At 36.6% G+C, this 22,774-nt stretch overlaps 2 protein-coding genes across 2 annotated transcripts; both read right to left on the bottom strand.

Annotated features, from left to right (window-relative positions):
• Window positions 1-9,107: 9,107 nt before the first annotated feature.
• On the bottom strand, window positions 9,108-11,632 carry LOC103323418 ((R)-mandelonitrile lyase 1-like). Its single transcript, XM_089044358.1, has 4 exons — window positions 11,487-11,632; window positions 10,536-11,198; window positions 9,516-10,359; window positions 9,108-9,396 (listed from the first exon to the last, which is right to left on the bottom strand). The coding sequence occupies exons 1-4, from the start codon at window positions 11,587-11,589 to the stop codon at window positions 9,363-9,365; spliced, it is 1,644 nt and encodes a 547-aa protein (XP_088900484.1). The 5' UTR covers window positions 11,590-11,632; the 3' UTR covers window positions 9,108-9,362.
• Window positions 11,633-20,192: 8,560 nt separating this feature from the next.
• On the bottom strand, window positions 20,193-22,572 carry LOC103323417 ((R)-mandelonitrile lyase 1-like). The gene is made up of 4 exons (XM_008225413.3): window positions 22,470-22,572; window positions 21,513-22,172; window positions 20,492-21,335; window positions 20,193-20,381 (listed from the first exon to the last, which is right to left on the bottom strand). The coding sequence occupies exons 1-4, from the start codon at window positions 22,570-22,572 to the stop codon at window positions 20,348-20,350; spliced, it is 1,641 nt and encodes a 546-aa protein (XP_008223635.2). The 3' UTR covers window positions 20,193-20,347.
• Between the last annotated feature and the right edge of the window lie 202 nt (window positions 22,573-22,774).

Here is a 22,774-nt window from a genome sequence, read left to right as displayed (position 1 = left end):
TTTTTATTGTTTTTATTATCCTCTGCTCATATTTTTTGGGCATTATTTTTGACATTTTTCTTCTCCTTCTATCTGTACACTACTAAAAAACTGGGCTAAAAGCACGAATTTTATTTGTGCTCTTTGTTTCAAACAACACGGATAATCGTGCTCTATGAAGATTTCTACAGTGCAGCCACTTTAAAGTGGTCGGTCTCCTCTATAGCAGCTTCCATTGATTATAGAGCACAAATGCGTTGCTTTGTAACAGGTATTAAAGCACGAATGAAGCATTTGTGCTTTTATTTTGACAAATAACTGAAGTGTTAGATAGACTGATTTGACAATTGTGAGCTGAGCATAGTTTTAAAATCATGCTCAATAGGGTATATATTTCTTATAAAAAAAATATATAAACACAATTTGAAAATCATGCTCATTGCCAATTCTTAAAATAAAAAAAAATAAAAAAATTACACATTCAACTCTTGCCATTGGTTACATTGGGTGGCGTGGGGATGTTCTATACAAAATTAAAACCCTAGAAATATTGTAGGCACACCAATTTTTAATTGCCACAAATAAATTATACTGCACTATATCATTCACAACATCAATATTTATTATGTGACAAAACAGAACAATTATGCTAAGTGTTCAAAAGACGTTTTTTGTTCACAAATTTCACAAATTTATAAGCAAGCAAACAAAGGATAAAATTATCAAATAAAAATTTGAACTTTTTCTATAAATCTGCTTCTTGAAAAGATTTACAAAGAAAGAAAGAGACAAGATGAGCGAAGCATTCCCCATCTGCAAATGAATTTAATTAATTACTTGATGATAATATAAGTGATTAGGGCATTGTGATTATAAAGTATGGCGGAAGTAATGTGAGCCATATTAATAGAAATCTGAAAACTAATCGTATTAATAGAAAAGCTAATCATATTAATAAAAGTAGAGATAAAAAGAATCGATATTAAATAATAGAATAATTTATATTAGGAATGAGAATATCTATAATGAATATGCAGTTGCAACTTTACAAGTATTTCACTGATTTGGGAAATGCTTGAGCGTCCAAAATTTAATTTCCAAACAACATTTGTTTGGACAACATAGCAGTAGTAGAAACCTAGAATGCCTACAAAACCCAGATATTTGAACATGACCAACTGCCAAAAGATGCTCCAATTGTATTGATTGGAGCTCCCAAGAGAGGCACCAATGTAACATAAACAAATAAAACCCATATGTGTAATAAAAAAATTTCAAAACCTTTGTCAATCAAACAATTAGTGCTTTACATTCAAGTTTCAGAATCAGTATGAACAACATAGTACCATCTGCACCAATTAGTTCGCCTTCCTTTTACGTACCACACAAATTAAATCCTCAAAGCTTTGTTTGGTTGTTGAGAAACTGAAAGGCAATCAAAATTAAAACTTCAAAATCTTTCTGTATCTTCAGAAAGATGTAATTGCATCAGAGAAAAGTAGAGATTATAGAATAGTACAATACTAACACATCAGCATATGATACTTATATTCAAATTTTGCCACGTGTCATATTTAAAAGAAAATTAAAACTATTTACACAGTTGGATTCTGACTTCTAAGTTTACCCTTCAGAATAAAATTAGAAAATAACAGGGAAAAAAAATCATTCAACTGGCAGTCCCCCTCCGCCCCCATCTCTGTTATATTCTTCCCTCTCTCAAATCCTTCAGTTTCCCCATTGAGTTGTCTTCCTCCCCGTCAAAACCTCATGTTCCAACTTCTCCTTATTACTTTTTATTCCAACCATCACACTCTGAATATTACCATGAGGGAAAAACTCTACAGAAAAGCAAACTCAAGTAAAATCCCCAAGTGCTTTTGGGATGTGAAACTAAAACAAACTATAAAATGAAGTAGTGGCTCGAGAGAGAGAGAGGTGGGATTCATTGATACTTCCGAGAAAAGAAGAAGAAGAAGAAGAAGAAAACTTCAATTGGCAGAGATAAGATAAGGGAAAGAGCGGGAGGAGGAGGCAGGGTAGGGTTACTGCCGATATTGGTTGCCTGAGTTTTCTTTCCTTTTTGGCTTTTATTATTATTATTATTATTTATAATAAAAAGGGCAAAATTGGAGGTCAAAGTCCAGCTGTAAAAATAGTTTTAATTTTCTTTTAAATATGACATGTGGCAAAATTTGAATAAGAGTATCACATGTTGATGTGGTAGTACCGTACTACTCTATTAAGAGAAGTAAACTCATAGGATCAAAACCCCAAACTCAAAATATATATATATATATATATATATATATATATAGGGCGCTTCTCCATTGCGAACTCCCACAATGCGGATTTGTTACGAAGTTGAATTTTTGACCGTGCGATTGATTTGAACGGCTCACATCTATTCTTCCTCTTCCTGAGTTCACTCCTCTCTCCTCTCTCCTCTTTCTTTTTTTATTCTTCTTTTTTCTTTCCTTTCCTTTCCTTCTCTTCTCTCTCTCCCTTTCCTTCTCTCTTTTTTCCTTCTTTCTCTCCTCCAGTTTTCTTCTCTCTTGTCATCTGGTGATTTTTTTTTCTTCTTCTCTCTTCTGGCTAGTTGGCTCTTTTTTTTCCTTTATCTCCAGCAACACTAATTTTTGCTATTGCTGAGAAGTCCCGGAATAAAAAGAATACCACGAAGCCCTCTCCTATAATTCTGCCATCAACAGAAATCAAGGAAGCAATCTCATATTCTTTCCTACATGCAGACCACTATATTTACTCTAGATATCAAGGAAGCAATCTCAAATTCTGCCCTCTTTGATTCACTCACAGCAGCTAGATTGACCAAAAAACAGAGGGGAGGAGGGAGCAAATGGGTTTGTGACAATTAGTGTTGCTGGAGATAAAGGAAAAAAAAAGAGCCAACTAGCCAGAAGAGAGAAGAAGAAAAAAAAAATCGCCAGATGACAAGAGAGAAGAAAAGCTGGAGGAGAGAAAGAAGGAAAAATAGAGAAGGAAAGGGAGAGGGGAGAGAGAAGAGAGAAGGAAAGGAAAGAAAAAAGAAGAATAAAAAAAGAAAGAGGAGAGAGGAGAGAGGAGTGAACTCAGGAAGAGGAAGAATAGATGTGAGCCGTTCAAATCAATCGCACGGTCAAAAATTCAACTTCGTAACAAATTCGCATTGTGGGAGTTCGCAATGGAGAAGCGCCCTATATATATATATATATATATATATATATATCAAGATCTAACCAATAATTAGCTTCCAATGTCATATCAAAATAGAGAGAGAGAGAGAGAGAGAGAGAGAGAGAGAGAGAGGAGGTGGAGGGTACATGATAGGACCCGCTCCGAATTCCTTGGAACTTGAGACGAATCTGTGGAATTTCCGACATCACACCGATACCAGACCCACTCCGAAACTATAACCTCTTTTCCAAAATTAAGAAAGAAGGGTACGAGACTTTCTGCCAAAATTTCGGCAGTCTCCCTTGTAAATTGAGCACTTCCCAAATTTTTAATATGTTAAAGACACAATTCATATATCCCAATAGCAGTATACACAAGATAATAACATGCAACTTTACGTAATAGGCGTCCGGCCTTCAAATAATTCGAAATAGAACCACCAGCAATGTTCTTAAATCAAATAATACTTTAACCAAGGCAAATAATAAACTCAAACAGAATTATGAATGCCAATTGCAATTTACATAATCTAACTTTCCCAAATATCCATCATGCGAGGTTTTAACCTCCTAACCCAAACGCAAGTAGTTTAATGCCTCAACCCAAATCGTACAACAATCCAAAACGGGTTTTATACCTGTTTTGACCACACATTCACACAACCCCCCCCCCCCCTTAGCCAAATGGGAGTATGAATAATTATTTAATCGCACCTCGGTTTCAATCGAGTTTCAGGACCAACGACAAGGTCAGAACCAAACTCAATAAAACAACATAATTAAAATTTAGTTTGCAGTTGCACCTAGGTACGACCCTAGACTACCTACGTACCCATTGTGAGGGATCAAGCCACACGTAATTCTTCCAACAATAGTCACAACTCCAGTAATATACAATATTTTTCCTTTTAAGATAAAACCACGAATGACTTCAGATTCCTTATTATCTCAAATTCAACAAGGCAACCCCTGAACACTTTATCATTTTCTTTCTTTTGTCAATTCTTTCCCTGCAAACATACCCTATCCAAGGCATATGTTGCCAAACCACACTTCCCAATCCGGGACTCAGACATTCATACCCATGTAGGGTAATCACAAAGCACAACCTCACGGATCTCAATCCAAAAACAAATCCACATATACCTATGTAATATGTGTGTCCATATAATTATACATATATAATCTCATCCACCTCTCACCATCATCATGTACCCGGGGAAAACAATCCAATACAGGGATCATTTGACTAGACAACATAAAGGAGTCCTTAACAACCATGTGACTAGGGAACGAGCCGTCCAACCGAGGGACTAACTCTCAATCAGCACGTATAGTCGAGACCCTCAAGACTTTACGCCTATGTCAAGTCCTACGCGCACAGACTACCCAATTAAGGGTCTATGGTAACACCCCGTTAAGGTATGCTTGGGTTCCGACATACCCACGTATCCATATCCATGTATCTAAAGGAAGGTACATATGATGATGCACATCATGCACTGGGGGAAAACAATCCAACTGGGAATCGTTTAACTAGACCACAAGGAGAACAACCATGTAGCTAGGGGATGAGCCGTCCAACTAGGGGACGAACTCTCCGCCAGCACGTACAACCGAGACCCTCAAGACTCCGCTGGACAAGTCCTACGCTCGCAGACTACCACCCTTCAGGGTCCACAAAACATCCCGTTAAGGGTGTCCGAGTGCCAACATATCCATAATTTTCCGGCATCCCACAATTTCAGGATCTGTGACCAAGAAAGCCCACACGCCCGAAACACGGCACGTGTGTGTATAGTAACCAGGGAAGGTACGTATGATGGTGGAGTTCGTAACCTTTACCACAATATTTAAAGATGATATTTCCTTCCTTAATTCAATTGTTCCAAAAATCCATTCATAATATAGACAATGACTCTCAAGCCTATAATTCATATCTGGGGAGGTACATAGGGTAGTGCGTATAGCACTTCAAACTGACATACTATAATCTCACTTTTTCCCAACATCTCACAAGTACCCCACACATATTCAACATAGATAGCTCTCTCTCAAAATATTATATATATAAACTCAAGATACTCCAATATGTCAAAACTCACATATATCACAAACATTTTACGAAAACAATAAATTCAACTATCAGATATAAAATGAAATTCAATAAACCATTAAATTCATATGCATAAAATTTCCATCATAAAGCCATGCTATTTATTTGAAAACAGCGTCCACTCACTAAAATCATAGCCGAACCCAAAACTCACTTTCAACTCGCCCAACTCAATTAACCCATATTCATGCATTCCATAATTTCAATTATTAAAATAATATCCAAGAATTTTCATACGATAATAAAAACAATCTAAAAAATCCCAACATAGTCACTATAACTCAAATAACGGTCATTCTAGTACTTCTCGAAGGGTGAAGCTACCTCGGAAGACTCATAGTCAACCGAGGGGACAAACTACCCAAACTAGGTCAACCGGGCCCACAGGGTCCACGACCTCCGTTTTACGATCCGAAAAATTCTGTAAGTTCTACAAGGTTTAGGATACACATCCTGTGAGTTTGGTTCGGATCAGACAGTCGGATTGCTCGTGATTGCATGATCGAACGGTTATCGTAAAACACAAACTTTAAGTTATTGAATTGGAACATCTTGGCTCCGATTCTCGATCCGCGAAATCCTACACGATCCTATGGAATCTTAGATCAACATATATTCAAATGGAGTCAATCCAACAGTCTGAACATGTCAAACTCGGATAACGCACAATATGCGACATCTGATCAATGATTAAACAATATCCAAATTCATATCCGAGCATACCGTCGTGCTCAGGACAACATGAGGATGATTTTAGGACTCAAGGATGGGCCAACAAATGGCCCTCGAGCCGCCACATGCGCCGGCAGCACGTGGGTGCCCTAAGCGATTCAGGCGATCGGAAAATCTCTAAACTGCCTGTCAAGACTTATACCTATACGTTCAACACATAGAGTGGAGCAACTTTTGTTCTTGGACCTACCCCAAAAAGTCGACGGAAGTGACCGGAATCGGAGGCCGAAAACCGGCCAAACTCTTATTTCTTATTTAACCCCCAAAACGCAGAAATTTTCCATCTATATCACAACCAGAAGCTATTACACATTGAGAGGATGAGAAAACATACCAAATTCGAAAGATTTGGTTCCCCGGAATCACCCGAACGAGCGTTGAGAAAAGTAGGTCAAAATCGATCGGATTCTCAATTTCGGTGAAAAATGGGGTACCAGGCGAAATGGGGTGGTAGAGGAAGTCTACCTTGACATTTTGGCACCATCCCGCGGTTTGGTGGCGGACGTGGCTGTGGTGGCCCAAAATCCCGCGGGTGAAACAGGGTGGTGTTTCTTGCGAAGGGAGAGGGAGGAAGAAGAAAAGAAGAAGGCACGATCATCAGAATCTTGCTACATACACAAATTTTAAAATTACCTTTGCGTCCTTTTGTTTTCAAACTTTTCCTCCTTCGTTACAATTCGGAATTGGGCGTGTCGCATGTCTACGACCTCATATCGACAAGCTCTACGCAATGGTGCCACTCACTTCTCCAAAATCGTTCCGGATCACAAAGTGACCAAATTACCCCTACTCTCGAGGATAAAATTGGAAATTCAAATTTAATTAAATTAATTTAATTCACAAAGGATTATATTTTGTGTGTTTTTTTTTAATAAGTATTATTGTGTTGACAATAAAGCCCCTGGATGCATCTAGCATGTGCCTTCAAATTGACAGATTGAAGACATTGGACTTGATTTGTTAATGATTGCAACTACAGTGACAAAATCGGGAAAATTAAAATTACGGTGACCAAATTTGATTTCGAGCCAAACTCCGTGACCGAAAATGTAATTAAGCCAAAAAAAAAAAAAAAAAAAGATATTTGAAACAGAGAGAGCTTTAGGCACAATTTTAAGTTTTTAGTGCCGTATTATCTAACTGAAATATTATTTTTCAATATAATATTGAGCACAAATTGTTATAGTAGTGTCCTAAAGTCATTTGCAATATTGATAAAAAAAAACATTATTTGGCATTTCCACAAAACTAGTTCTTAAATAGTCACAATTTGCCGGTGCTTTATATGTAGGGTAATGATTTCTCCACTCCAATTTTATTCACTTATACTCCTTTTTTAGTTATAAAATGGATTGTAAGTGGATAAAATTGGAGTGGGGAAATCTCCACTCTATAGGTAACCTAAAGAGACACAATTGCAGTACTCGTGCTTTATAGGCCATCATACTTTGGAATGTGTGCTTTATACTTTGGATTGGTGGCTTTGCTACAAAGGCACAAAATTTCAGTATTCGTGCTTTATATAAGTCACAAAACTTTGAAAGAGAGAAGAAAAGAATATAAAACTGTCTATTTGTGCTCTTTATAAGCCACACAAGTTGTGTTTAAATTACTTAAGCACAATTATTATTATTATTTTTTTTTTCAAGTTGGTAACAAAATTATTGTATCTTCTCTACATTTGACACAAATACTACATATATGTGTCCAATGTGATTCAAACCCTCTTTTTGTGGCCTTTGGATCGTGCTTTTAGTCCAATTTTGTAGTAATGGTATTACATAAACGAATTCTTTTATGCGCTAGGTGGAGAGTTAAGTTTTTTTTCACTTTAGGGTTTACTATTAAAAGTATAGACACAAACTCACTTATTTTTCCAATTCAAACTCCAACTAAAAATTTGAATTGAGTGCCACGAAAAATACGAGTTGCCATGTATTATAAATTATTTACAGTGCATGCCATAGGACTGTTCATTTTCCTTTGAAATTCCTTACTTTAAGTCATTTCTTTAGTTTTTAATTCATATCAGTTTAAGTAAATTAAATTTATTGAGTTGTTTGGTAGGTTCATGAGTAATGACAAGAAGCAATATGTCAGTTTTTGCGATTTTTTTATATTTTTTAGGATTTTTTTTTTATTGAGAGAAGCGATAATATACTAAATTCACACACACTACACGGATGCTAGGATTGGAACCCAAGACCTTGCCTAGAGGAGCAATTACTCCAAACCACTACACTAGTGGGTCCTTTGCAAATCAGTTTTGGCGATTTACCACATCCTTGGACAATACATTTTTCTTTAATTTTGAAACTAGTTTAAACTTTAATGCACCTAGGTTTGGCAACATTCATACAGGTAGATCAACTTACATGCTTATGTACTATACTAATTTTGTTCATGTATTATACTAGTGTATTGTGTATGTGTGCAATATTACGTATATTTGATATTGACATTCTTTTACTATGTTTTGCAGTTTTTTTCTTTATCTTTTGTTGGTCTAAATATTTACGTATAATGTGTATTACATTAATTTACCTACATTTATATGTGCATTTAATTTATTTTTATTTGATTACCTAGAGGCATATGCACCTAAACAATATAGTACCTCAAGTGATTAAGAGGGTTTGTAAGAGAATTTTTTTCAGTCTTGAACCCACTGCTATGTTTTTATTTATTTATTTTTATGATACAAACAATAGTCTAAACACTACAGGAGAGGGGAATTTCTCCCTCACACACTACCAAAATGTCAATCATGTTCAAACTTGAAATCTCTAATTTGCAAGTCAAGGCCATTTGTTTCTAACCTAAACCCCATTGGCAACCCAACACTATATTTTGATCCTAAAAATCCACATTGAAAAAAAAAATGCCATATATAAACTTCAGGTAATTTATAATTAAGAGAAAGTAGAAAAATCCTAGCTGTTCTCTCCTTCTATGAGTCTCAAAGAAAAACTCTACATAGGGGAGGAGGAAGAAGCGTCATTGCCCTTCCTCCCCTCCTATCTTCTTGCCTTAATTTTATTTTAACATGTTAATTTGTTGCTCTTTAGGAATTGATACTTTCGATTCCTTGTTTTCCAAGGACAAGCTGTACGGATGAGTGTTTTTATTTTATTATTTTTTACATAACTCAGCATTACAAGGGAAATTTATTTAATATGAAATAAAGAGATACACAGGGAGTTGGGGTGGTGGGGGTGTAGAAAAGTGCCTTCTTTTTCCCAACCAAACCCTTATCCCATTTGAGTCACAACTCATGGGTTTATTGATTAAATATATATAAAGTAAAAGGATAATGCTTCCATATGGAAGTCTAGGATGTTATAAATAGCCTCCCTTGAAGCTCATCTATCTTGCATAATTTTAATGCCCATATACCTGCCCAAAGCACAAAAATTGAAAGGGGTGAAAAAGGGAAATATGGCATAGAATTCATTTCAAGCAAGCGATTTCAACAAAATAATTCTTCAGAATTTCTAGTGGTTTGCAACACATACCTGCCTAACATCATATAGAAGCCTTGAGGGTGGCTTGCTGGCATGGAAGGGAATGTAGTGGCATCAACAACGCGTAATGCGTCGATCCCCATAACACGCAAACCGTCATCAACAACCTTCCCAACAAGGCATCCACCATGGTAATGCCAATATGAGGCTACAGCATCCTGACAAAAATTTTCGAAAGATGCATCATCTGATTGGTTTTTGGGCAAAGGTATTCCGAAGAAATTGAAACCCTCAATGCCCGGTAAATCTGGATTAGCTCTATATGGTTTTAAACTGTCTGTCCTTAGGAAATTACCAATATTTTTCATACCACTAACACAATGAGAAAGGTCTATCGGATTTGAAAAGTAGTTGAATTTGACATTTGGAGCAACTCTCACATCAATGGATCGTAACGTGACAGAACCATGTGACAGAGGTCCTGAAATTTTGTTAACAATGTGAGCGAAAGTCGAAGGTGGCAAGGGATAAGATGGACTAGGAAAAAGACTAAAGGGTGGAGTGGAATAATTCGACATTGAGATAGAACATTGGTAGAAATCGTCTGTAATGCCCAGTTTCGTTACATATGAGGGTTTCAGTGGCTTTGGCGGCAAAATGTTAACGAAATTACGAGGATTGTCATACACATACTGGCCAACATAAGGATTGTCATGATAAACTTTGATGTTCAGAGATGATAAGTTAGACTCTGGGCCAACACCACTGAGTAATAGAAGTTGAGGGGTCCCAATAGTTCCTGCACTCAATATAACTTCTCCCTTACTGTGTATAAATGCCTGATGAGACTGTAAGTTAGCATCACTGTATTTGACTCCTACAGCTGCTGGCTTACCTGCATCGGAGAACAGCTTAGAATTAATATGTCATACAAATCCAACGGAATTAGGGAAATTTAGTTCACACTTGGGACAATACTGACCTTATATCGCTCTTTCTGTTAGTGCTTAAAATTACATATAAAACATCAATTTTGGAGTGCAATATCTGAATTAAATGCAACAACATTACCTAATTGATTACGGTTCGAGAAGATGATCTTCTCTACTGTGGCATGAACTCCAACTCGCAAGTTATTTGCGTCTCCCTTATTAAGCAGTTCATCAGCTGCATGTCTTGTTCCATTATTGTCGAAAGTTGAGGCGGTGAGTCTAACTCCTGGTTTGTGATCCAAACTGAATCCATTGCGTGGAGAAACACCAGCCTCGAACAATCCATCTCCTGCAAGAGCTTGCCACTGTTGCCAATTCGGCCTGACAACAATGGTGTCTTCAATCCACCTATATGTCTTATTAACCAAATCCATGTCCCATTCAATTCCTGATTGATTATAGAATGAAATGTTAGCTCTGGCATACACGCCAGCATTGATCATGCTCGTGCCGCCGAGGACCCTTCCTCGTACATTATCGATACCATCTTCGGACACAAACCTTTGAACTGGTGTCTGTCCGTTATCTTCTTGTTGGAGATTATATACAAACCCGTCTGTGGTCAACAGGTTTGGATATGCTGTAGGAAGAGTGCCCCTTTCCAGAACAAGCACCGAGTACTTTTCTGATAAAGTTGCTGCCAATGAACACCCTGATGTTCCTCCACCAACTACAATGTAGTCATATGTTCCTTCCAATTGTGGATCACTGGCGTTGTAAACAAATTTCAGGTAGCTAAAATCTGCAAAATGTATGAAGAGCTAGATGAAGAGCTTTCTTTATAGTATATATGCAAGAACATATATATGTACTTGTAGGCGGGAAATTTATCAAAGGCCCCTCATAAAAGTGCAAAAAACAAACCTAGGTAAGCAATATAAATATGCAAATTACTATAAAATGAAACCTAGCAAAAAACTACAAAAACGATACTCGGAAGCTGAGACAAATTCCGTTTCCTTTTCTATGCTCTCTCTCTCTCTCTCTCTTTTTATTTATTTTTTGTTGAATTTCGAATGAAGTAGTTTACCATGAGGATGATTCTTGGAAAGCGAGTGAACCTCTAAATACTGAAGATGAAGGACAAAAAGGTGCAACACCAACACTATAACTGACATTGTTGTTTTCTCCATGTCTTTGAATATTCAAAGCACTTGCACACCTCAAGAATTTATAGAGGGTCAGACTTAGTAAAGTTGAGTTGAATTGTCATGTTGTCCACAATCCGAAGAATATAGCTAAAGTCACTTGCATGAATCAGAAGACAATATAATTTCTTTACTACATTTATGTTTGCGAGTTATTATTTAGTTAGAATTTTTGTTACTTATCTATTTATTTATTCCTATTGTAATTGGGATTTATTTCCTATTATATTTAGGGTTAATACATCTTATACTTCTTTATAAAAAAAAACCCCCATATTAGAGAATAATACACATATGAAAAATCTGAGCATATCTGAAATATTTGAAAATTCCAATTTACTTTGTTTGACATGGTATCAGAGCTTAGTTGTTTTACATGGCCAATATCAAAGTAAATGGTAATTTTCAGATATGCTCAGATTTTTTCAGATGCGTATTCTTCTCTAATATGGAGGTATTTATAAAGAAGTACAAAGATATGTTAACCCTAAATACAATCGGAAATAAATCTACATTACAATAGGAAATAAATCTCAATTACAATATAACTAAATAAATAGGTAAGTAATCAAAATCCTAACTTAGTAAGAAATCAAAATCCCAACTAAATAAAGACTCGCCAACAATCCCTCTCAAGTTGGCCCAAAGATGTTTCACATGCCCAACTTGATAAACGAGTCATAGAGAACCATACTTGACAATGACCAATCAAACAACTGTAGAGAAGGTCTTGCCGTAAACCATGAGTGAAACAACAAGCAAACCAAAGCAAAGATCACAATGGAAACACAAGAGCAAACCCTAAACAATAAGGTACACGACAGAACACATAGCCCTAAACATAAGGCACACAACAGAACACAGAAACCATGTGAACATGGCAGAACACAGAAACTATATAAGCACGGCAGAACACAGAAATCCCCTAAACACAGCAGAAGGTAAGGCAAAACCAAACCCTAAAAATAGGGTAAGGCACGACAAAGTAAAACCCAAATCTTAAAAATAGGGCAACGCAAAGTAAGGCAAGGCAAAATAAAAGAAAAACAATGCACAAGCAAGAGAAAAGGCAAGGCAAGGCAAAACAAAGAAAAATAAAAGCAAAGTTAGGACAAGGCAAAACAAAAGAAAAACAAAGCACGAGCAAGAGCAAAGGGAAGGTAAGGCAAAACGAAGAAAAATAAAGGCAAAGCTAGGGCAAGGCAATGATGACAAGGAAAGAAAAAGGGCACGACCACAACAATGACCACATCAATGGAAAGTGAAGCAAGCAAAGGCAAAGGCAAAGGCGAAGGCATGGCAAAGGCGAAGGCATGGCAAAGGCAAAGGGAACGGCAACATGAGTGGAAAATGTCAATTAACAAATTCTTCCATATCATTTGTTGCTAATTCATGGCTCTAATACCATGTTAAATTTCAGAGAGACGGGCCAGTAATCCATTACTAGCAACACCAGTATAAACCTCAACTTAACTACTTACAAAGTCTAGTAGGTGTGAGGTTTTATCCCAAAAGGTGTGAAACCATTCATATATATGTTGTATTTTTATTTGTCAAGTTTTTTATGTGGGACTTTATATTCTTCAACAATTTATTGATCATATTGCACACCACCTCTCTTTGTGGTTAGTAAATGTAGTACAAACAGAATCACTCATCAGAAGCACACATACATTAAAAATGGTACATCCACAAAACTCTCTAATCTCTCTCTCGACTCATCAATTGAAACAAGTGATTCTTTAAAAATGAATTTAGCAAGAGCTAATTGCTCAATTTTTTTCTCTTTTTTACTTTGTTATTGAGTGGAAGAAACGATATGATCTGCAATTTTGGGTGGGTTACGAAATTATCATGTTGCATTATTTATTATTTTTTTTTGTCATTCGTGGTCCTGTCCTCCAAGTTAATATCGTGCTTACAAGTAGTCCCTACCGTTTCGTCTAAAAGTCTATTAAATTGTGGCACACATGTGGGCCTCGCATATCCAATGATATAACGTCATGTGGATTAAATATAAATATGTATTTTTAAAAATAATTTAAAAATGATAAAACATAAAGAAAACTTTTTAAAAATAAAAAAGGCACAACCTGATAGTTTCATGAATTTCACAAACGTTTTGTGATAAAAAAAAAATCTTTTTATTTTGTTTCTGTTACAAACAGAACCTATTAATGTACATTAGTGTGAACTGAACCCATGTATTCAACTAAAATAGTATCACAACCAACCAAGTCAAGTGGGCAAACAGTTATTTTAGTGTAGTGCGCTCTTGCATATGTATATATTTATCATTTAGAGTGACACCACCACTCCAAATTAGCATATATAAAGATACAAATAAGTGGCTGAAATCAGAATCCACACAGAATTGTCACGGAGATTCTGAAAAGCCACATCCAACTCAGCTGAATCTGCGCTAAAAAAATCAACAGATATTATCTATCTATATATACAACAAAAAAATATTAAATAATAATGAAAACCAAATAAGTTGGTTGTGCAATTAGACAACAGTACAAATAAAATATTATTTTTATTTATTTATGAAAAAAATACAAATAAAACTAAGAGGAGATAATTATTTTAGGTCCAACACTCCAACTAATTAATTGTGGTTAACACTACCACACTTGATTTTATTTTGTCCACCCAACCCCAATGGAAAACAAAGTATATGCTCCAACCATATGTTTTCGTGGTGTATGAAACCAATGTGTTTGCGTGTGATTAAGATCCCACCCACACCCGGGAGAAGAGGATAAAATAATAATAATAATAAGGCTTAAGTGGTAAGTGGTAAGTGTTAGGTGGTATACGATACAAACCACTTAAAATAGTGAAGTCGATAATGATGATTATATTATACACATGTTATATTAAGAAGGTCACACAGCTGAATGTAATGTACCACTATGAATGATATGTTATCTAGAGCATCAATTTAGAGAATGATATATTGATGGTGTCACTTATGATTTGTAGAAGCCTTAACAATAAACCCAATGAAATCCTCATATAAGGAAGAATTAAAAATGAGTTTTAATTCACAACTAATTAAGGAAGAGTTGAAATCGTCCACTGTAATTAGAACCTAATGATTGCACACTAACTAAAATAAAAAGTTTGAAAAGTTAATCAAGATGATTAAGTGCCTGTTTGGCATTGATTATTTAGATTAAAAAGTGATTTCTGATAAAGTTTTTGAAGTTCACCTTGTTTGGTAAAACGTGAGATAATCACTTTTGAGATAAAATAGCTGTCAGCGACCATGATTTTAGAAAGCAGGTTAAGGGCTGGTTTTATTTCAGCTTTCGCTGAAAGTTCAACAAGGAACCGGGTTGTTTAATGAATTTTAATGAATTGCCTATAATATCCTTGTTAACTTTTCTAATTTACATCATCTGTCCCTCATCTTCTTCCACCCAAGCACGTTCCAACTATCCCTCATCTTCTTCCCACATAGACCATCTCATTCTTCTCACAACTTTTCAAAGGTGAAAACCTCTCAAACCTCCAAGGAATGTTTTGATAAAGCAACCCATTCCAACTCCTTCCATTTTCATTGACAAAGCATTATTGCACACAACAAATTGAAATATTTGAATAATTTGATAGAGCAATAGAAGGATTTTCGTCCTTAAGCTTCAATCAGCCAAAGAGAGGTAACTCTCTCTATCTGCCACGAAGTCAGAGCACAAGGTGGAGAGTGGATTATTTTTGGATGTTGTAGTCGGCGATGGTGCAGCCATCCTGGAGCTGCTTGCGAGCAAAGATAGACCTCTATTGGTTTGGCAGAATAATCTCCTTGTATTGGATCTTGACTTTGACATTGTTGACTGTGTGGGAGCTTTTCAGGGTGTTGATTGATAAGATCAGGGTGGATCTGTGGGAGGGTGGGCTGGCAGGAAGAGGGGTGCAGAGAGGGTGAGTTAATTTTGTAATGTTATTTTATTTAGGTGCCTCTCAACAAAAATATTTAATAAAAGAATTGCATACTTGAAAGTGACAATGTTTTGGCAAAAAAAGAAAAAGAAAAAAAGAAGTGCGACTATTTTTTTATTTTAAATATATATAATACCAAACACTTGAATAAAAAATTTATTTCAACATCATGTCCTTTTTAGTCATTTCCACAGCTTCATAACTGTTTTACACAAATATTTACCAAACACTTTTAAATTGATTCTTGTATCAAAATCACTTTCAATATAAAGTTTACCAAACGCCAAACTACTTTCATTCACAGCTGATTTCTCTTACAGTAAATCCAAAGTAATTATTTTCAAAGACAACAATCTCAAACTGGCTCTTAGGTCAATTAATAATATATATAATATATCTATGCATATGTTGTAATTTGAAACCAGAAAAGACGAACACCCATGATTTAAACTAGGGTTGGGCATTTGGACCTGAAATCCGGCCAAACCGCCCAAACCAAACCTATGAGTTGGGTTGGTTTGGTTTTTTTTCAATTTTTTTTTGGTTATCAGTTTGAACTCAAATCAAACCGAAATATATGTTCGGTGTACGGTTTGCAATATTCAAAACCACGGTTTAACCAAACCAAACTGAAGATATTAAAAAAAATTATAAGAAATATATGTATATATAGATATATGATACATAGTTTCAACATTTTCTTTTTCTTCTCTCTCAATCTCTCCCTTTGTCTTGTCTTCATCAGTCCATCTCTCTCTATTTTTTTCTTCTCATTCTTCTTATATTTGTCTTCACTCCCTCTTCTTCTTCTTCTTCTTCTTCTTCTCTCTCTTTTCTTTTTCTCCTTCTCTTCTTCTTCTTCTTCTCCATCTCTCCCTCTTCTTCTTTTTTCTTCTTCTCTCTCCATCACTTTTATTTCTTCTCTCTCTCTCTCTCTCTAAGAGCCAAAAAACCAAAACCGAACCAAATCAAACCACCAAGTCCGGTTAACCGAAGTGGTCGGTTTTCATAAATTATGGTTTGGTTTCGGTTTTCAAAATAGCCAAACCAAAGCCTACGATTCGGTGTCGGGTTGAGCCCAAAACCGAACCAACCCAAACCGAGTCCAGCCCTAATTTAAACCCAAAAACAAAAAGAACACCAAAGACCCAATAGAACACAAAGAGGAAAGATTGATCTGAGCAATGCTTGAGGACCCATCAACATTTATTGTTGGCTTTTATGTTTCCATTAGTGTCCTTCGTTTGAACCCAATAAACAAACCTAGTAGTGTCTATATTCCCATGGTATTTCAATTTGATGACACTAATCAACATCTTTTGAATGTGGTTTTTTTTTTTTTTTCTTGATTAGAAAAACAATTTTTTGCTTGCGTTGTTGGTGGCTCTGTGAAGCAGACGACAAGATGGTTGGGAAGGTGGGGAAAAGGGAAAGGAAGAAGGGCAATCTTTAGGGAAAAAATGGGGATTTGGGTCGGATTTGGTAGAAAGCTCCACAACAGGAATGAGGACGGGGATTCCCCGAAAATTATTATTGGGGATGGAGGTGGAGACGGAGACGGAGATGATATTGCCATAACCAGTCTCGAACCAGCCCGTTGTCGTCTCTAGTTTTTGAATTGAGCTTTAAAAGAGTTTTGGTTTATGCACTTCGGCTTTAGCTGGTTTGAATTTCTGTTGTGTACGTTTATGTTGAGCCTATTTGCTCTGCTTATTTGTGGGCTACGTTGTTTGGGCTTTCAACTTTTGTAATACTTCCCACAATCAATGAATAGAACCACTTTGACCCCAAAAAAAGTATATAAGTTGTTTTAGAATTTTTCTATGAATAAATATGGAAATTAAACATAATATTTTTGTATAACAATTATTCTCATATACTGTTTGGGGGTGGTGAAAATTCACCAAACCTGGCCACCTTTCGAAAACACAAGCAGTTGGGCTTTAGGAGTTACGGTGGGGTGTGAAGAATAGCAGCCGGCCGGGCTGGAGAAGAATAGCGGCCGGGTTTGAGAAGATGGTCGGGTTGGAGGAGTCTGATGGCTGGGCGTGAAGAATGGCGGCCGGATTCGAGAAGTTGTGCCCGGAATTGAGACTGAAGCGGTCGGGATGTTTGGAGCTAAGCCGACCGAAACCCAAGACTCGAATACAGCTTGAAGATGATCGAGGGAGCTTGGCAGTCGAACTTGCAGTAGTTGGAAACTCGAAGGTGGCCATATTGGAGGAACTTGGAGGCCGGGTTTGGAGCTCTGGGGTCTTGTAAAAATGCGGCCGGTTTATTGGAGTTTTGAAACAACGCGGGCGAGTATATATATATATATATATATATATATATATAATATATATATATATATATATCATAAAAGTGAATGGCTATTTAATGGAGCTCGGAGGTCCAAGCCCAAGGTATGGATTTGAGCCCAGGATTTCCAGAAGAATATATGCACGTGGAAGAGGGCTCACAAGGAAAGAAATTAAGGAGATTGATGATAGTTCAGAATATTCCAAAATAAGAGAGAATCAAGCAATCAGAATATCTACACCAATGAAATCCTATAGATTTAGGGGGCCTCGAAAGAAAAGAATTTTAAAGATTTGACATTTGGTCATTCAATGGCCAGCCCATGGGCCAACGGGCCACCTATATGAACCTCACCAAACGAAGGTAGAGGAGACACACAAACTTATTTTTCGTCTTGCACTTTTTTTTCCCTATACTTAGGATTTTACTTTTCAAACACCTAGTGTAGCAAGCTCTTTCTTTTCCTAGTGTAAGTTTAAATTCTTGTTCAATTAACATTTTCTTGTCTTTTAGATTCAAGTTTATTTCAATTGCTTTACATTTTATTATTATCGCATTTTCATTAAGTTTAATTTCAAGTATAATTTAGTTTATCGTTCTTATCATTCTTATCGATTTTATTTCGTTCTTGCTTTATTTATTGCTTTGATCAATCTTATCACACTTTTATTCTTGTATTTACGTTTAAACGCACATTTAATTTAATTGCACCATTTTCACTAAAAAACCTAAAAATCACAAAAACATCCATATGAAGCCTAAGCATCCTCGAGCCCGAGGAAGTGAAAGAACCTAGGCCAAGAGGAGGTTTCTTGCTTGGCCGATCAATTACTTGATCAGAAGTCAGAAGCGCAGCATATCCATCTACTCATATTCCATTCAAATCCAAATTCGTGGCTTGGTGGTGGCACTCCCCGCACTCAAAAGAAGAAGGACCAAAAGTTCCTTCCGTTAGCCGCCTCGGTCGAAAAGAGGGAAACATAATTTATACAAAACTAATTAATTACGCAGCTGTGCCCCTCACTTCGACTATAGATATCTTGCCACTAGCTAGTTTCTGTCAAAATACCTGCATGCAGGGGTGAAGCTAGAATTGTAAAGTTAGGAGGACCGAAGTAAAAATACAATTATATAAAATGCCTAAGTATTCAATTTTCGAGTCTCATCTAAAATCTTTTCTGATTTTAATACTCTTTAGTATTCCTTCTACTCGATATTGAACTCGTCTTTTTTTTTTTTGACAGTTCGTTTTCTTGTTGACAAGTTGTTAGTAAACAATCCGTGCACAACATAAAACCAGAGATATGGATCCTGAGAACTCATCCAGCAGTGTTACAAGATTTGCAAAACAACCAGAATGAACATAATGTGAATCATCCAAACGAACAAGATGTTGATGACCAGAACACGTAAAACGTACAAAACGTCAATGCAAATTAGATGAGCGTGAACAGGAGCGCTAATTGAAGTTGAGACTCATAGAAGGAGAGAGCGGCTAGGGTTTTTTTCTCTCCATACTTGAGTACAATAGTATGAACTTTCTCCATTCTTGAGTACAGTGGATTGCCCTAGCCGCTCTCTCATTCTGTGAGTCTCAAAGAAAAACTCTACATAGGGGGAGGAGGAAGAAGCGTCATCGCCCCTCCTCCCCTCCTCTCTCCCACCCTTTTTTTTTTTTTTTTTTTTGGGGTTAGTGATTAAGTTCATTGAGGTGTTTTGAATAAAAAGCTTCTTTTGTGGTGATTTCTTCTGAGCTATGCTCATATTGAAGTTCCCCACACTCCTTTTAGGCTTTCTCAAACAAATCCTTCTCTCAAAACCCGTTCTCTAACACTACTCATGTTCTATAAATTTGGGTATGCATCGTTTTTTATGGAGATTGTTGCAAATCACCCAATTGTTCTTTGAAAAGGTAATTGTTTTCCTTTATCTATTCGCTCTTATGCGCAGGTGGTGGGTGTGGCCACGACGGCACTTCTTCAGGTGGTGGTGATAGAGTTCGTTTAGGCTCATAGGTTGCTTTAGGATTTTGGTTATTTTGGGTATGTGTGCTTTATTTGAGCTTATGGTTAATTGTGGTGTTGTGAGATAGTAGTTTTAGTATGGCTTTAGTTTTATTTTTAACATATTAGTTTGTTGCTCTTTAAGGATTGATATTTTCAATGTTTTTGATTGTACTGTTGAAGTTTATTTTTGATAAAAATTAAAATTCAGGTATCTACTGGGTTTTGGAAGGACAAGCTGTATGAATGAGTGTTTTTATTTTATTATTATTTACATAACTCGGCATTACAAGGGAAATTTATTTAATATGAAACAAAGAGGTACCCAGGGGGGGTTTGAAAAGTGCGTAAACCCTTTTTCCCAACCAAACCCTTATCCCATTTGAGTCAAAACTCATGGGTTTATTGATTACATATTAGTTTGCTGCCATATGGAAGTCCAGGACTTTTGGTTGGAATGTGGAACTACTATAAATAGCCTCCCTTGAAGCTCATCTATCTTGCATAATTTTAATGCCCATATACCTGCCAAAGCACAAAAATTGAAAGGGGTGAAAAAGGGAAATATGGCATAGAATTCATTTCAAGCAAGTGATTTCAACAAAATAATTCCTCAGAATTTCTAGTGGTCATACCTGCCTAACATCATATAGAAGCCTTGAGGGTGGCTTGCTGGCATGGAAGGGAATGTAGAGGCATCAACAACACGTAATGAGTCGATCCCCATAACACGCAAACGGTCATCAACAACCTTCCCAACAAGGCATCCACCATGGTAATGCCAATATGAGGCTACAGTATCCCGACAAAATTTTTCGAAAGATGCATCATCTGATTGGTTTTTCGGCAAAGGTTTTCCGAAGAAATTGAAACCTTCTATATCCGGTAAATGTGGATGAGCTCTATATGGTTTTAAATTGTTTGTCCTTAGGAAATTTCCAATATTTTTCATACCACTAACACAATGAGATAGGTCTGTTGGATTTGAAAAGTAGTTGAACTTGACATTTGGGTGAACTCTCGCATCAATGGATGATCGTAATGTGACATAACCATATGACAGAGGTCCTGAAATTTTGTTAACAATGTGAGCGAAAGTCGAAGTTGGCAAGGGATAAGATGGACTAGGAAAAAGACTAAAGGGTGGAGTGGAATAATTCGACATCGAGATAGAACATTGGTAGAAATCGTCTGTAATGCCCAGTTCCGTTACATACGAGGGTTTCGGTGGCTTTGGCGGCAAAATGTTAACGAAATTACGAGGATTGTCATACACATACTGGCCAACAAAAGGATTGTCATGATAAACTTTGATGTTCAGAGATGATAAGTAAGACTCTGGCCCAACACCATTGAGTAGTAGAAGTTGAGGGCTCCCAATTGTTCCTGCACTCAATATAACTTCTCCCTTAGTGTATACAAATGCCTGATGAGGCTGTCCTTTAGCATCAGTGTATATGACTCCTACGGCTGACGAACCTGCATCGGAGAACAGCTTAGAATTAATATGACATACAAATCCAACGGAAATATGGAAATTTAGATCACACTTGGGCCAATACCTGAACTTATATTGCTCCTTCTGTTAGTGTTTAAAAAAACATATAAAATATCAATTTTGGAGTGCAATATCTGAATTAAATGCAACAACGTTACCTCTTCTACTGTTCAAGAAGATGATATTCTCTACTGTGGCATGAACTCCAACTCGCAAGTTGTTAGCGTTTCCATTATTAAGCAGTTCATCAGCTGCATGTCTTGTTCCCTGATTGTCGAAAGTTGAGGCGGTGAGTCTAACTCCTGGTTTGTGATTCAAACTGAATCGATTGTGTGGAGAAAGACCAGCCTGGAACAATCCATGTCCTACAAGATCTTGCCACTGTTGCCATTTCGGCCTGAAGACAATGGTGTCTTCAATCCACTTATATGCCTTTTTAACCAAATCCATGTCCCATTCAATTCCTGACTGATTATAGAATGAAATGTTAGCTCTGGCATACACGCCAGCATTGATCATGCTCGTGCCGCCGAGGACCCTTCCTCGTACATTATCGATACCATCTCCGGACACAAACCTTTGAACTGGTGTCTGTCCGTTATCTTCTTGCTGGAGATTATATACAAACCCGTCTGTAGTCAACAGGTTTGGATATTCTGTAGCAAGAGCGCCCCTTTCCAGAACAAGCACCGAGTACTTTTCTGATAAAGTTGCTGCCAATGAACACCCTGATGTTCCTCCACCAACTACAATGTAGTCATATGTTCCTTCCAATTGTGGATCACTGGCGTTGTAAACAAATTTCAGGTAGCTAAAATCTGCAAAATGTATGAAGAGCTTTCTTTATAGTATACATACATGAACACATATATGTACTTGTAGGCGGGAAATTTATCAAAGGAGCGAACAACTGACACCTAGACAGACAAAAGCCCCCTCATAAAAGTGCTGAAAACGAACGTAAGTAAGCATGAGGATAACACCGCATTCAAAAAAGAAAAGAAAAAATGCATGAGGATAACTCGGAAGCTGAGACAAATTCCGTTTCCTTTTCTGTGCCCTTTTTATTTATTTATTTATTTTATTTAAAAAAATTTTCAAATGAAGTAGTTTACCATGAGGATGATTCTTGGAAAGCGAGTGAACCTCTGAATACTGAAGATGAAGGACAAAAAGGGGCAACACCAATACTATAACTGACATTGTTGATTTCTCCATGTCTTTGAATATTCAAAGCACTCGCACACCTCAAGAATTTATAGAGGGTCAGACTCAGTAAAGTTGAGTTGAATTGTCATGTTTTTCACAATCCAAAGAATATAGCTAAAGTGAATTGCATGAATCAGAAGCCAATATAATTTCTTTACCACATTTATGTTGGCAAGATATTATTTAGTTAGGATTTTTGTTACTTACTTAT

This window comes from Prunus mume, linkage group LG2, assembly GCF_029339155.1.
Source record: "Prunus mume cultivar Tortuosa linkage group LG2, ASM2933915v1, whole genome shotgun sequence".
NCBI classification, from domain to species: domain Eukaryota; kingdom Viridiplantae; phylum Streptophyta; class Magnoliopsida; order Rosales; family Rosaceae; genus Prunus; species Prunus mume.
The sequence above is the reverse complement of the archived record's forward strand: the minus strand, read 5'-3'. Positions and strand labels throughout refer to the sequence as shown.

Bases quoted from the DNA above. Each gene is read 5' to 3' on its own strand.
- LOC103323418 (XM_089044358.1), bottom strand. From the start codon at position 11,589: ATGGAGAAAACAACAATGTCAGTTATAGTGTTGGTGTTGCACCTTTTT. The intron at 11,199-11,486 runs GTAAACTACTTC...TACATTTTGCAG, and splicing joins TTCCAAGAATCATCCTCATG to ATTTTAGCTACCTGAAATTT. The intron at 9,397-9,515 runs GTATGTGTTGCA...TGCTTTGGGCAG, and splicing joins TTCTATATGATGTTAGGCAG to GTATATGGGCATTAAAATTA.
- LOC103323417 (XM_008225413.3), bottom strand. From the start codon at position 22,572: ATGGAGAAATCAACAATGTCAGTTATAGTATTGGTGTTGCCCCTTTTT. The intron at 21,336-21,512 runs GTAACGTTGTTG...TCTCCGATGCAG, and splicing joins CTTCTTGAACAGTAGAAGAG to GTTCGTCAGCCGTAGGAGTC. The intron at 20,382-20,491 runs GTATGACCACTA...GTGCTTTGGCAG, and splicing joins TTCTATATGATGTTAGGCAG to GTATATGGGCATTAAAATTA.